General features: G+C 32.7%; 1 protein-coding gene across 16 annotated transcripts in view; it reads right to left on the bottom strand.

Moving 5' to 3' along the window:
- LOC124951557 (potassium voltage-gated channel unc-103) overlaps nucleotides 1-14628 on the bottom strand; it is a 151216-nt gene extending 136588 nt beyond the window's left edge. For 15 of the 16 annotated variants that reach the window (XM_047500287.1, XM_047500192.1, XM_047500176.1 and 12 more), the window contains exon 1: nucleotides 12584-14628. Coding sequence is in view for 15 of the 16 variants with exons in the window: in XM_047500192.1 (XP_047356148.1) it covers nucleotides 12584-12659 (76 nt within the window). In the remaining variant the exon portion in view is untranslated. The remainder of the gene's footprint in view (nucleotides 1-12583) is intronic. The other variant, XM_047500133.1, reaches the window with a different exon arrangement.
- Between the last annotated feature and the right edge of the window lie 372 nt (nucleotides 14629-15000).

Consider the following 15000-nt stretch of genomic DNA (forward strand, 5'->3'; position numbering starts at 1 on the left):
CTCTCTCTCTCTCTCACTTTTTTCTTTCTCTCTCTCTTTCTCCCTCCCTCTCCTATCTCTATCGGATCTATAGATCTAACAAAGCGGAATGACGGAGAACGCGGACGCGTTAACGAGTTCAAAAGAGACAGGGAGGAAGAGAGAGAGAGAGAGAGTGAGAGAGGAGAAGGGGCGAGGCGTGGGGAGGGGGTGTGGGAGGGTAGGAAGGAAGAAAAGAAAAAAGAGCGTAGGTTCGCGAAGGACCGTGGGGAATTTTAAATATCCATCCTGGCAAAGATCCAAAGTTTCTGGACGAATTTATCGTCGGAACGCACGCGTTCGATCGTGACCATGTTCCACGTACATACGTCACATAAGCTATACGAGAGTAAGATCGAGAGGTGTCTGTGTCCGTGTATCCGTGTGTTTTTGTGTGTGTTTTTTATTTTTTTTTTTTTTTTTGTATAGGACGGATCAGTTGAAGAGGATATATAGAGATGGAAAGATTAACACTTTATTGTGATTTCCGTTCACTTCGCAAGTGTCATTGTCATCGAATAAAACGGCTATTGTTACTTTCATTCATTTATGAATATTTCTCTCTCTCTCTCTCTCTCTCTCTCTCTCTCTCTCTCTCTCTCTCTCTCTCTCTCACATATTCACATACACACACACAACAATCTCATATTAATATATTTTCTTGTTTCTATTTGACTTCTATTGTTTTGTACTATCGTAGTATCGATAGTAACGTAGTGTATATGTTTGTAATATATTTTATTATATTTTTGACTATTTTGTATTTCTTTTTATTGAGCTAACATCCATAAAAATAAATATTATGTCCCTCTCTCTCTCTCTCTCTATCTCTCTATCTCTTCCTCTCTATCATATCCTATCTATCTATATGTCTATCTATCTATTTGTCTGTCTGTTTATCTATCCATCCATATATATATATATATATGTCTTACACAGGGTGAGCTAAAAATTCCTAGACTTGTAGTTTAACAATCTGAAAAAAAAATCATCCTGAAAAGTCTCGAAAGAGTATCAATTTATAATACCACCATGGAACTTTTCGTCCATTCTATACGTATAATCATTATTTTAGTATGTATCATATATTTTATCTATTTTATTTTTAGTCATCCTATAACTGTTTCTTCGTATTTTCCATACCGTGGCAAAATCCATAAAAATAAATTATGTTTCTCTCTTCCTCTCTCTCTCTCTCTCTCTCTCTCTCTCTCTCCCTCTCTCTCTTTCTCTCTATCTATCTATCTTTATCTATCTATCTATCCGTAAGTTTTACCGCGTATATAGTATTTCCCTCATTTTTCACTATCTTCAAACATTTATTTTTTTTATTTTACTCCATGATAAATCATGTTTCCTTTTCTTTCTATCCCTTTGTCTTTGAACAGAACGTATCACATGATAAAAATCGTATATATACAAAGCGATGCTTTAATTTCTTCTTATTCTTTTCTCTTTTTTGCGTTACTTCTTTTTTTTTTTTTTTTTTTTTTTTTTTTATATTTCTTTTTTCCTTTGTTAAGCTTTGAAAAACTTTTCAAAGCAACCGAGCGAACGAACGAACGAACGAACGAACGAACGAATGACCGACCGACCGACTAACCGAACTATCTCGAATCATGAATAAATAATAAAAACCACGGGTATCTTGAGAAAAAAATAATTGAAAGCAATCAAAGATTACGAGATGTTACACGATCGTCGATGTTTTAATAGTTTTGAGACACGAGAACGAAAGGTAGTGCCAGGTTTCGTGTTTCTTTATTTCTTCCTCTCTCTCTCTCTCTCTCTCTCTCTCTCTCTCTTTCTCTCTCTCTGTCTCTCTCCCTTTTCCTTTTTCTATTTTTTTTTTCTTCTTTCTTCTTCTTCATTTCTAATTATGTCTTTCGTATAAGTGAAAAAACATTATTTTAGGATGAACTTAACGTGTATTACCTTGACACCGATTTCATAACAAAGAATATTAATAATTGGCATAACATAAAAAAAGGGTCCTCAACTTTCATCGAACAATTTGAAATTTTTACTTTTCCGATCAAACGAATAATCGTAAAATCAAATGATCCTTTCTTTCTTTTTCTTTGTTTTTTTTTTTTTTTCTTTTTTTTTTCCCATCGACGATTCGAAATGTGGAAGAAGAAGAAGAAAAAAAAGAAGAGATTAATGAGAATAAAAAAAAAAAAAAAAATAAAAGAATAATAAAAATACAACGTTTATCTCGACAAGAATATTATAAGATTATATCGAATCATGGTATCGTTTGTTAATTTTTGATAAAATATGAAATTGGGAGAGAGTTATCCTATATCGATCATCTAAATTGGACCTCATCAATTACTTTCCTTTTTCTTCCCTTGCTTTTTTTTTCTCTTTTTTTATCCTTTTCTCTTTTTTTTTTTCCCCCTTTTTTTTCTCTTTTTTTTCTTCTTCTTTATGACTGAATTATAAATGACATTTGATATTTGATAGTAGGTAAATATATCAAGTTAATGAGTTATTTATGTTATTAAGTTAATAAGAAGAGAAATGAGACGTAAAAAATTTATGAAATCAATTTTAAGAATCAGATTGATATCATATTTTAGTCCAATTCATGTGCTTGACAATAATTCTAATATATGATTATGGATCTACATTTTTTTCTTTTTTATATTGTCATAAATGCAAATTCATTTCAGACGTTTATGTCATGATTAGAATAAAAAAAAGAAAAAAAAAAAGAAAAAACATATTTCAAAATTAACATATAATAATAATAATAATTATTATTATTATTATATGTTAATATAATATTTTCCTTATATTCCATATCAATTTCATTCATAAACATGATACATTTAAATAAATAAAGTAGATAAGTAGAATCCGATTTGGATTATACAATATAAGTACTTATGTATTACTTAACATAATAATCATTATATATATTTGAATACACCTATATACATATATATATATATATATATATATATATTTTTTATACATCCTTATTACGTATCACATTCATGAAAACAAATAATTTCAAATCGAAAAAACTAATAAGTAAGTAAAACCAATAGCAATTTGATTAATTTTATAAAATGAAAAGAAAAGAAAGAAAGAGAAAAAGAAGAAAAGTAGGAAATTCCTTCGAAAAAAATAATTCATACTTCGAAAGGGGAAAAAAAAAAATGGTAAAAGAAAAAGGAAGAAAGAGAAATTATAAAAATTAAAAAAAATAAGAAATAATAATAATGATAATAATAATAATAATAATAATAATAATAATAATAATAATAAAAGAAAGAAAGATAAAACCGATACAAATGTTCAACAAATAGAAATTCTATACTATGAAATATTTCAAATGATCCAATTTTGAATTACTCTCCCTTCCTGAATATGAAATAAAATGATACAGTACTGGCGTTGCCACGAGACGAAGCAGTTATGAAAGGTAAAAAAGGATAAAAAAAAGAAAAGAAAAATAAAAGATAAAAAAGAGTTTTGTAAAAAGAGTAAGAGAGAGAGAGAGAGAAAGAGAGAGAGAGAGAGAGAGAGAGAGAGAGAGAGAGAGAGAGAAAACAAAAGATTAATCTCAAAAGACAAGATCCTTTCTCGACGGAGTGACTTTTAATTTAAACCGTGCGGCCGTAGCCCCAGTGTGTTCTTTTAGACGGTGCACCGACCTCCGCCGACTCGCTAAAATCGCGCACCGGCAAATTTGTCAGCTCTTCTACGGAAGGCAAAGAACAAAGATACGTTTGCTTTGGGTCCTCTCAGTCCGTCTCGCGAGCTTAAAACGTGCCGCGAGCGTGCAAACGGACACCACTTCGCTTTACCGACCGATGCTCTTTCATTTTATCTCTTTATCACTCTCTTTTTCTCCCTCTCTCACTCTCTCACACTCACTCACTCACTCACTCACTCACTCTCTCTCTCTTTCTATCTCTCCATCTCTTGTTCTCTTAATCTTTCTCTTTCACTCTCTCTCTCTATCTATCTATCTATCTATCTATCTATCTATCTATCTATCTATCTCTCTCTATCTCTAACTCTCTTAATCTCTCTTTATCATATACCATTACACGTCTTAAATACATAAGCATAATAGAAAGAAAGAAAGAAATATATATATATATATATATTTATTTCTTTATATATTATCTATCTATATATATACACTTATATAGTCATCTCGCTTCACTTCGAATTAACGTGGAAAATGACGCGGGAAGAGTATCGAGGGTCATCGCGTGTATCGGACACGTTGATAAATCTATTGCCCCTGGTGTGAATAAAGAGAGAGAGAGAGAGAGAGAGAGAGAGAGAGAGAGAGAGAAGAAAAAAATAACAAAAATTCGACTTTTTCGAAAGACCATCAATCATTTCTCCAGTATGTGTCATCACTGTAGAAATTATTCGTGCGATCGTTTTTCCTCAACTTTCGAAAGAATTTCTTATGATTATGTTTACCAATGGTATATTTCCATCGAGAAATGGATTATTTTGGAAATTTCGAGATTATCCAAATATTCTCTTTCTATTTCTTTTTTCTTTTCTTTTTTTCTTTTTTTTTTAAATATTTTTTCATTATTTTTTTGTTGTGTTCTCTTCGTTTTAATTACGATTTAACCTACATAAATGTTCACTACTTATCAAGTTCTTATTAAATTAGTTTTCTTCAAAAAAAAAAAAAAAAAAAAAAAAAAAAAAAAGAAAAAAAGAGAAACAGATTAATAAAATAAAATAAAAAGAATTTCTATCGATCTTTCTCGCGCATTTCTATAGAAAAATTCATTAATTAATTCGAATGAATTATTCGCGAATAAATGAAGAAAAATATAAATAATTGTATAAATATTATATAAATAAAAAATACAAATATAAATATTTAAATCAATATTAAATAATGAAGAAATTAATTGAAAAGACAAGAGGTAATAATCCGTAGACAATCGGTAAGTAAAATTAGAAGTAGAGGCCGATTAATCTTAGGCCGTCTTGTCGTATTACGATACAAGAAGACAGGTGAAGAGAACGTAACATACGGAAAGATATCAAGAGCCAGTGATTCTCCGAGAGGTGAGAAAATATCCTAGAAAGAAAAAGAAAAGGAGAGAGAGAGAGAGAGAGAGAAAAAGAAAGAGAAAGAGAAAGAAAAGAGAAAAAGAGAGAGAGAGAGAGAGAGAGAATACAAAGAGAAAGGAGAAAGATAGAGAGAACGTCAGATTAGAAGCCAAGGCTTGACGGACGACTGGCTATGCCACTAACGCAAAACCACGAACGGACCTGGCATACATATTTTTTTTATTATATAAATTGGCGTTCCAAAGGTTTCGCTAAGAATTTATCGCGTTAATGCTTATTACCGTGCGCCCTTCTATAATACAAGCCTTCTCTAATGCACTATGAAATAGAGCGGAGCTACGAAAAACGATAAGCGGGATATAAATGATTTTTTTTTTTATTCGTTGTCCGTTAAATCTTTTTCTTCTTTTTTCTCTGTCTTTCTTTTTTTACTTTCTCGTTTTTTTTTTTTTTCTTTTTTTTTTTTTTTATTGATAATCGATCATACGTCGAAAATCGTTATCGATGGCCGATCGACGATTAACAGTTAAATCTAAAGCGTTCCTAATGTTTCTCGACGTATCACGTGTTTTTTGGAAAACAAAAGCAAAAAAAAAAATAATAAAAACAACAATAGCTACAACAACGAGAGATAATGCCGTCGAAAAATTGACAAAATTTTTTGATATCGTTGAAGAGAGAAAAGAAAAAGAAGGGAATAAAAAGTAAAAGAAAAACTCTTATTCCTCGACATAAAAAAAATGACTAATTTCAATTCTCGTAGAGAAATTACATATAACCGTCGTAAGACTCGGCGATAAGAAAAAAGAAAAAAAGAAAGAGAAAAAGCTGTTTTTCGTATTTCTTTCTTTTTTTTTTTTTCTATTCTAGAAATACTTCACGCTACGACAATATCTTGAAACGAAGTTTCTAATGCATTTGTACGAATTAAATTATACGTAAGTAATTCGTATGTATTAGGGGGAAAAGAAAAAAAAAAAAAAAGAAAAAAGAGAAAACATATAGAAAAATTTTTAAATTTGACCGAAAGAAATATTATTCTTGAAAATTTTCATTCCGTTCGATTGCATTCGTACGGAATTCGTAACCCTAAGAATTATTACCGGGCGATTCGTAAAAAAGCCCACCACCATCATCTCTCCATCCCCACTACAACCCCCGCTCACCCAATCTAACCCTTTTCCTTCCTTCTATACGATATCGAAGAAAAATACATCGAATTAAAAGTTAGTTCTCGTTTTCGAATCGATAATCGTTCAGGAAGACCAACAAATCCTCCCACACACTCCCCCCCACCCATTGCCCAAGCAGTAATTTCTTCCGTAGAAGTAATTTCCACCCTCTTTATGTTATAAAACTCACAATGGCCATTGTTGGAGCGTCGTATTCGTACAAATTGTTCGGACGTATAGTGTTTTCTTTTTTTTCTGTTTTTTTCTTTTTTTCTTCTTTTTTTTTTTTTTTTTTTTTTTTTTAGCAATGCAACAAAACGACTCTATCTGTGTCTTCCTCTCTCTCTCTCTCTCTCTCTCTCTCTCTCTCTCTCTCTCTCTCTCTCTCTCTCTCTCTCTCTCTCTCTCTCTCTCTCTCTCTCTTTCTCTCTTATTCTACTAGCCTTTTCAACGATAACACTCGTCTCTCTTCCACTTTCCTATCTTCCTTCTACTTTCTCATACCAAAGAACCCCATTAGCTTTTCTCTTTGCGTGAACTCGAACGCAAATCCGTCTATCTTTCTGTCTGTCTGCCTATCTGTCTGTCTATCTGTCTGTCTGTCTATCTCGCAATCTCTCTGTCTGTTTGTCTATCCTCCTCTCCATTGACGCGCTTAGTCTTTCACCTACATATTGTACACATATGCATACATTTTAAACACATATATGTATATATGCATCGTTTTAAAGCCGATCAGAGAGAATATCAAAGCTTGTTCCCATCAATTTTTTATCTTGCCTCTCTCTCCCTCTCTCTCTCTCTCTCTCTCTCTCTCTCTCTCTCTCTCTCTATCTATCTATCTATCTATCTATCTCTTTCTCTCCCTCTCTCTTTCTCTCTGTCTCTCTTTCTCTTTTTCTTTCTCTTTCTCTCTCTCTCTCTCTCTCTCTCTCTCTCTCTCTCTCTTTGTTTGTCTATCTGTCTCTTTCTTCATTTTCATCTCCTCGACGTTTCCGACGTATGTGCCATCGACCAAATGAGAAACAATTTTTGAGAAATATGTGAGAAAAAATATTAAAAGATTAAAAAGAGGAGAAAGAAAAAAAGAAAGGAAACAAAGAGAAAAAAGTAAAAGATAAAAAAAAAAAAAAAAAAAAAAAAAAAAAGAGAAAAAAAGAAAAAAGAACGAAGCTTGATCTATTCGACGTGAAAGCCATTTTTCCTCTATCATTAACGAGTTTCTTCTCGCTTGGCAAAACTTTCCAAAGGGTTTTTTTTAATTTGATATTTTCTCCCCCACCCCTCATCCTTCTCTCTTTCTCTCTCTCTCTCTCTCTCTTTAAACGATCTCTTTGTTTTTTCGAAATTTCACGGGTCAAAGATGAACTATTAATCAATTATAACTGGGCAAATATTAAACAAAATTCTGGTAGGGGGATAGTAAAGTGTTAATAGGGGATGCAGAAAGGATGAAATTCAAATGGAAAATTTCCAATAAGATGACTGTGCAAACTTAAGATAAATTGTTTGTCGGTCCGACGACGTAACAAAAAATAATCTCTCCCTCTCTCTCTATCTCTCTCTTTCTCCTTTCTCTATCCATCTTTCTATCTATCTCTCTATCTCTTACTGCGGCATCGTTAAATCCGCATAACTAGCCGCGTGTTATGATGCATTCGCGTTTATACGAGAGAGAACTAATCTTTCTCGAGCTTGACGTCAATATATTCGCGGTGATGCGAAGATGGAGAAAGCCGACTATCCCCTTCCCTCTCCACTTCACTCCCCTCCCTCTCTCTCTCTCTCTCTCTCTCTCTCTGTTATTTTTTTCTTTTACATTTCTTTTTTCTTCTCCTTTTTTTTTGTTGCAATCAATCCGACTCACTCGCATCATCCCACCAACCATCTCTCTCTCTCTCTCTCTCTCTCTCTCTCTCTCTCTCTCTCTCTTTCTCTTCTCTCTCTTTCTCATACAAGCAAGGACTTGATGCATTACTCGAGCGATATTGCCAGTGACGTGCATTGTCCCATTGTCAAGACAGAACTACCCCTTTCTTCCATTTAACTATAACCACCCACCAACCCCATCCCCACCACATCAACCTACCTACCTACCTACCTACCTATCTACCTATCTACCTATCTACCTATCTACCTACCGACCTGCCTACCTGCCTACGTGCCTACCTGCCTACCTGCCTACCTGCCTACCTGGCTACTATCTACCTACCTACCTATCTAACAAACGAGCTAGTGACTCTACTAGACTTGGAACAGTTCTACGATCCACTGGATATGTTAAATAATATTGGAAATGGAAGTCTGGCTCGATGCCGGGAATCTTTCTTCCTTCTTTATTTCCTTCTTTCTTTCCTTCGTTCCTACCTTCTATCTTTCTTTCCCTTTCTCCTTTCTTTTTACTGTCCTTTTTAAGAGGTAAAACTCGGATAACTCTTGGACCTGTCCTCGTTCTCTCATCTCTCTTTTATTCGAGATAAGAAAACGTTTACTCGTTCGAACGAATAATTCCATCGTAAGAAGATATTGTATATAACCGAACAATTTTATTAAAGCGAATGTTGCAAAAAAAAAAAAAAGAAAAAAAGAAAAAGAAGGAGAAAAAAATGAAATAACTTTTAATCCTTCACTCTCCCGAAAACGAAGTTCTCAATAACTTATTTTCTCTCTCTCTCTCTCTCTCTCTCTCTCTCTCTCTCATCTTCTTCTTATTTAATAAAAATGGGGAAATAAGTTTCGATCCGCGACAACGGAATATGACAAAAGATTCAATTTAAAATATCTACGTAACTTTTACTACGACACACTAAAACGTCGTGTTATTTTTACGTGACTAACCGTTCAGGCCGCTTGGTCCGCGGATAGGTCACGTTATCGCGTTCTTTGTAAAGTAAACACGCTCATGAAACATGAGTTGTGATAATTATGAGATCAAAAAAAAAAAAAAAAAAAGAAAAAAAAAAGAAGGAAAAGGAAAAAAACAGAAAAAAAAACAGAAAAAAGAAAAAAGAAAACAAAAAATAATTAATGAACTGAACAAGGTGTGATGTGTACCTAATATGCGTCGCATAAATGAAAAAAAAAAAAAAATATATATATATATATGTATATATAATTATTATTATTAATTCAAAAATGTCTCTTTATTCTTTAGCCCGCATGTCAACTCGAATTTCTCAAAGGGTTAATATCCCATATAGTGATAAATGATCATTGTAAGAATGTCCAATGGATCGTCAAGGATATGCATGCCAAATGTTCCAATATCGAACAATATAAACCATTATTCTATATTTTAGAATCGGATGATCGATTGATACAATTTCTTTTTACGCGGCTTCATTTATTATTTGTATTTTGTAGTGTGAGATGATATTATAAGATTGTCATAGAACGTAGCAATAAGAATATATGATTATTATAATATCTAATGATTTTTCTTGATAAATTAGATAATCAAAAAGAGACAGATCAACTTTTATTTTCAAGAGTGGGAAGATAGGTGGAATTCTTTTCATATAATCACCTGAACAGGTCCTTTTCATATAATCACTCGTTTTGAGCTAATGAATCATTTTCTTTTTTTTTTTTTTCACGCTCCAAAAAAGGAAAGAATAAAAAATAACAAATATTATCCTTGCCGGATGAATGAATTATGATTATCATCGTAAAATGATGATTTAAATCGAGTAAACGAAAAAACCGGAAATCATTTTTTTACGATCTCACTTTACGTACACGTAGGAAGAAAGATATATAAATCAATTTTTTTTCCTTTTCTTCTTTTTCTGATTGAAAAAAGAAATAAAAATAAAAGAAGAACAAACAAGTATTATCACCAAATCGTGACCACCATATTAAGAACGTTTGAATGTGTTACTGTACCATTAAAAAAAGGACAAAGTGAAAATGAGAAGGAAAAAGAAAAAGAAAAAAAGAGAAGGTCACTTTTTAATTGCATTAGATACTTCTCATTAATTAATATTCTAATGAAAACTTTGAAATGGATTTTTTCGAAAGAGAGCGTTAACGCTTATTTATCTTTCCTCATTCAATAACTTACTTAACTGACGATATTATGAAACATTACGTGATCACGTTTCATTCCACATCAAATAATGACAACAGGCCGAATGGAGAGTAAAAGACGAGTAGAGGAGATGGTAAATGGGGGGGGAGGGAGGAAGGGGTAGTGAGGGTCACCGGTGGCCCCATACGCGACATTATTCCTGTTAATAAGTTTTTGTTGCAAATGTATGTACATACATATGTCCGACGGAAGCTTTTTGTCCTTGCACGAAGCGTCTCATTTTTACTTTTTTTTTCTTTCTTCTTTTTTTTTTCTTTTTTTTTTTTTTTTTTTTTTTTTTTTTTTTTTTTTTCCTTTTTTTCCTTCTTATTCTCTTCTTTTTTTCCCTCATTTTTTCAATGTTAATATCAATATTTGCATAGAAAACTGGGAAACGATATTGCGATTGCGTGCATATACATACCTCACCGCATATCCATTTACACATTTTTAATATTATCCTTACTTCGATTTCCTTTTCTCTTTCGATTCGTTTAAGATTCAGAATAAAGCTCAACACACACACACACATACACACACACACACGCGCGCGCAAACGCACGCGCGCACGCGCATTGATCTTTATATTCAAGGTTTCAGAATAAATATATGATATTTTCTAATCTCTAGAAAAAAAGAAAAAGATAATAATATTCGTTAATTTAATTTCCTTTTAGAAAAGTATTCATCTGACATTTATGAATTTCTCCGTCAAAAAAAAAAAAAAAGAAAAAGAAAAAAGAAAAGGAAAAACGTTCGTCTACATTCATTCGTCTTTTCTAATCGCGAATACATTAACGTTTTTTTATTTCATTATTTATATATGTTTTATATCTTTTTTTCTTTTTTTCCTTTTTTAACGAAGAAATAAAGAAAAAAAAAAAAAAAAACAAGAAAAGAAAGACGTAACAAATTTGCAGCAAAAGAAAATCTTATTCCATTTAGCATTATGAAAATTTAATGCTCAAACGGTTAATGAGTATGTTAAAATACGCATGAAAGGGGATTAGAATGGAAATGAATGTATATGTACGTATGTACTGATATATATATATATATATATATATATATATATATATATATATATATTTAAATTACGGATAGAAACGCAAGAATAGGAGAATTAGAGAAGATGGACATGAAAATTTTGGCATCGTTCACTTGTTACGTGTCATTACAAGCCATTCGACTAAATGTCTTACGTATGAGAACTTTCGACATGTGTTTTACCTGATTCTACGAATCGATTATCAACTACCTAAGCCTACTTAGGCCAATTTACACCTAAGGGCTTTCCTTCTTAATCGCACGACAATCGAAACACACTCGACGCTCGTGTGGTAAGCAATGAAAATTCAATCGTTTCCAATTAATCCCTCAATTAATAAACGACCTTGATAGATAAACTGAACTAAACTAAACTAAACTGTACTAAATTAAACTAAATTAAATATATAAATTGGAATAAATTAAACGATCGATAGGAAAAAAAAAAAAAAAAAGAAAAAAAAAATAGAAAAAGAAAAAAAAACAATTTTAATTCTCATTCGTAAATGTTCGTAAATCACGATTATTATTTTTTACCCGAAGAAATATATGTATTTATCCTTTAACAATAATAATTGATTTTCAAGTATTGTTTACAATTGTATCATTGTTTTTCCTCTCTCTCTCTCTCTCTCTCTTTTTTTTTTTTATGTATTTTACAATTACAGTATCTATATATAATTAATTCCAAGAACGATCTCCGTAGTTCAAAGAAAAAAAAATATTTGTTCCACCGACATACATATATACATACTTATATGCTCGTTCACGTGCCTCGCACGCAGAACGATTATCTATATAATTTGTTATTATTATTCGTGCGAATAACTATAGCGACGAGGAAAAAAAAAAAAAAGAAAAAAAGAGAAAGAAAAAAAGAACTGACACCTTCGATGCTCGCTTGCCAAAAATTATTTCTTTACACGCTCGTAGAATGAGGATAAGAAAAGAGATAATGAAAGACATAAATAAAGTTTGATCGTAATAATAATAGTAAAAAAGAAGAAGAAAAAAAGGAAGGCAAAAAACAAAAAGAAAAAAGAAAGAAAAAGAGATCTGTCATGTCGTCATTAAACGGTCATTTACTAATCAATAATATTACAAAAAAAAGAAAAAAAAAAAAAAAAAAACAAAACGAAACAAAACAAAACAAATTATTCCCCAAAAGGAATATTATATTCGTAATAAAATATAAGATGACACTTACCGTGAGTATCAAACTTTCTAATGATGGTCTCGATGATCGTTGTCCTGGGCGCCACGTGACCTCGTCTAACAGGCATCTCAGGATGATTCCCAGATATCTGGGTAGACGTAAACGTGTCGGCGTTTCTTTTTTTTTCCTCGAAGAGAGACTAATCAGGCCTCTTGTATCGATAATTAATATCTATCGTTTATATATATATATATATATATATATACATTCACACACACATATATATATATATATTTCTCTTTTCTGTGCAGTGATAGCAATAAACAACTTCCGTGAACACTATTGTAGCACTAAAGAAAAACGGAAAAAAAAATAAAAAAAGAATTCAAAACACACTCGCGCAGAGCCTTGCATAGAAGAAGAAGAAGAAGAAGGAATAGGAAGAAGAGGAGGAGAAGGAGGAGGAGGAGGAGGAGGAGGAGGAGGAGGAGGAGAAAGAAAGGAATTTGATACTAAGGGGGAGGGGGATAAGAAGAGAAAAGGAAAAAGAAATCATAAAAGAAGGAACAACAAGAAGCAAGTACCGATTCGAATCGATTAAAATCGAAGAACGTTCATAGGCTTTTACGAATTTTTCTTCGTTTAGGTATCGTTGTACTTGTGAAATGAGGATGAAAAAGAAGAAGTGAGAGGGGAAAAAAATGAGAGGAGAGGAAAAAAGAGAAGAAGAAGAAGAAGAAGAAGAAGATGAAGAAAAAGAGGCACCGAAAGAGTTGTAAGTTTCACTCGAGTCTGTCTTTCTCTCTCTCTCTCTCTCTCTCTCTTTTTCTTTCTCTCCTTTCGTCACTTTACAGCTCCTTGACTCTTTAGAGAACGTTCTCTTGGTCTTCAACACATGCTTGCACTATCTAAGAAGACTCGATCGCTCGACCCAACTTCGATCCGATTCGCTTCCGCTATTTCTGTTGTTTAGATATACCAAAGGTCGCACCACCTTGCTGCTGCCCGTCTTTTCTGTTGACTTATGATCCTTCGTCTGAGGCAAGGACACTCGGACAAGGTCGTGTTGGTCGCCGTGCGTGTATTTTCTTAGAAGTATTCTCTCTCTCTCTCTCTCTCTCTCTCTCCCTCTCTATCTATCTATCTATCTATCTGTCTATCTATCTCTATCTCTCTCTCTCTCTCTCTCTCTCTCTCTCTATCTATCTATCTCTCTCCTTCTTTCTTTAACTTTTAAGACTGATCCTCTAAGCGAGAAAACATCTATTTATAGTTGTATACTCTCTCGCTCTCTCTCTCTCTCTCTCTCTCTCTCTCTCTCTCTCTCTCTCTCTCTCTCTCTCCCTATCTATGTTCGTTCCGTTCTTACCGTAAATGATCCACTAATCTCGATTATTTATTATCCCTTTTTCATATATGATTACCAATAAAGATTAGATAAGAATTTTCTTTCTAATCGAGTCCAAGCACGACATAACGAAATATTTAAATACATCGCCAAAATACTCTTCATTATCGAACAAACGTTTAATACTTCATCCATTTAATTCGTTCTATTCGTATCCGATAATTAATTAAATCAATCAATGGATTAACATAAAAGTTGCCGTAAGAAAAAAGCCGTAAGGAAAATCCCGGGAACGTGTCGTCGTTAGGCACGGCAATTGATTATTTCCTTTTTTATAATACGTTGATATTCGTGGGAAATATATTCGATTGGTTTTCGATTTTGTCGGCTCGACCTCGTCGTCATCAGTCTTTCGCCAATCCGAAGATGTTACACGCTGTTTTAATAGCCTCGAAGAAGGAACGCATGATTCCGGCATTTCCACGAGATTAACGAATCTTTTATATCGGCTAACTTTTATTTTTAAAACAGACCACGTACGCGTATTTTACGATTATTTTGTTCTTTTTTCTTCGATCCTTAACGATTACGGAACTGTTTATCTTTGTCGTTGATTGTTACTGCTGCTACTGCTACTGCTGCTGCTGCTGCTGCTGCTGCTGCTGCTGCTGCTGCTGTTGCTACTGCTACTGCTGTTCTTGTTGTTCTTGTATATCGTCGTCGTTTTCTTCCTCTTTTTTTCCTTTTTTTTCTGCGTATTCGTTCTTTTTTTCTTTTTTATTATTCTTATTGTTATTATTATTATTATTATTATTATTATTATTATTATTATTATTATTTTCTTCTTCTTTTTCTTTTTTTTTTTTTTTTTTTGATAACGCTCAAAGAGTCTTATTCCTTTCGTCATTTAATATTTAATGGTAAATCCGTAGAAGCGATCAAATGATATTCCTTGTAAGAAAAAGGGAGGGTAACGACTCGATGGTCCAGGTTAACGTCCACGATTACGACGAGAAAGGCACGTGGTGATTGGTTGGATGCGCGCGAGTCTCTTCTATACGTATATGTATATGCGTATATTCTAGCTTTTTTTCATTCTTCTTGTTGTTACTGTCATTTT

The sequence above is a fragment of the Vespa velutina genome, chromosome 1, assembly GCF_912470025.1.
Source record: "Vespa velutina chromosome 1, iVesVel2.1, whole genome shotgun sequence".
NCBI classification, from domain to species: domain Eukaryota; kingdom Metazoa; phylum Arthropoda; class Insecta; order Hymenoptera; family Vespidae; genus Vespa; species Vespa velutina.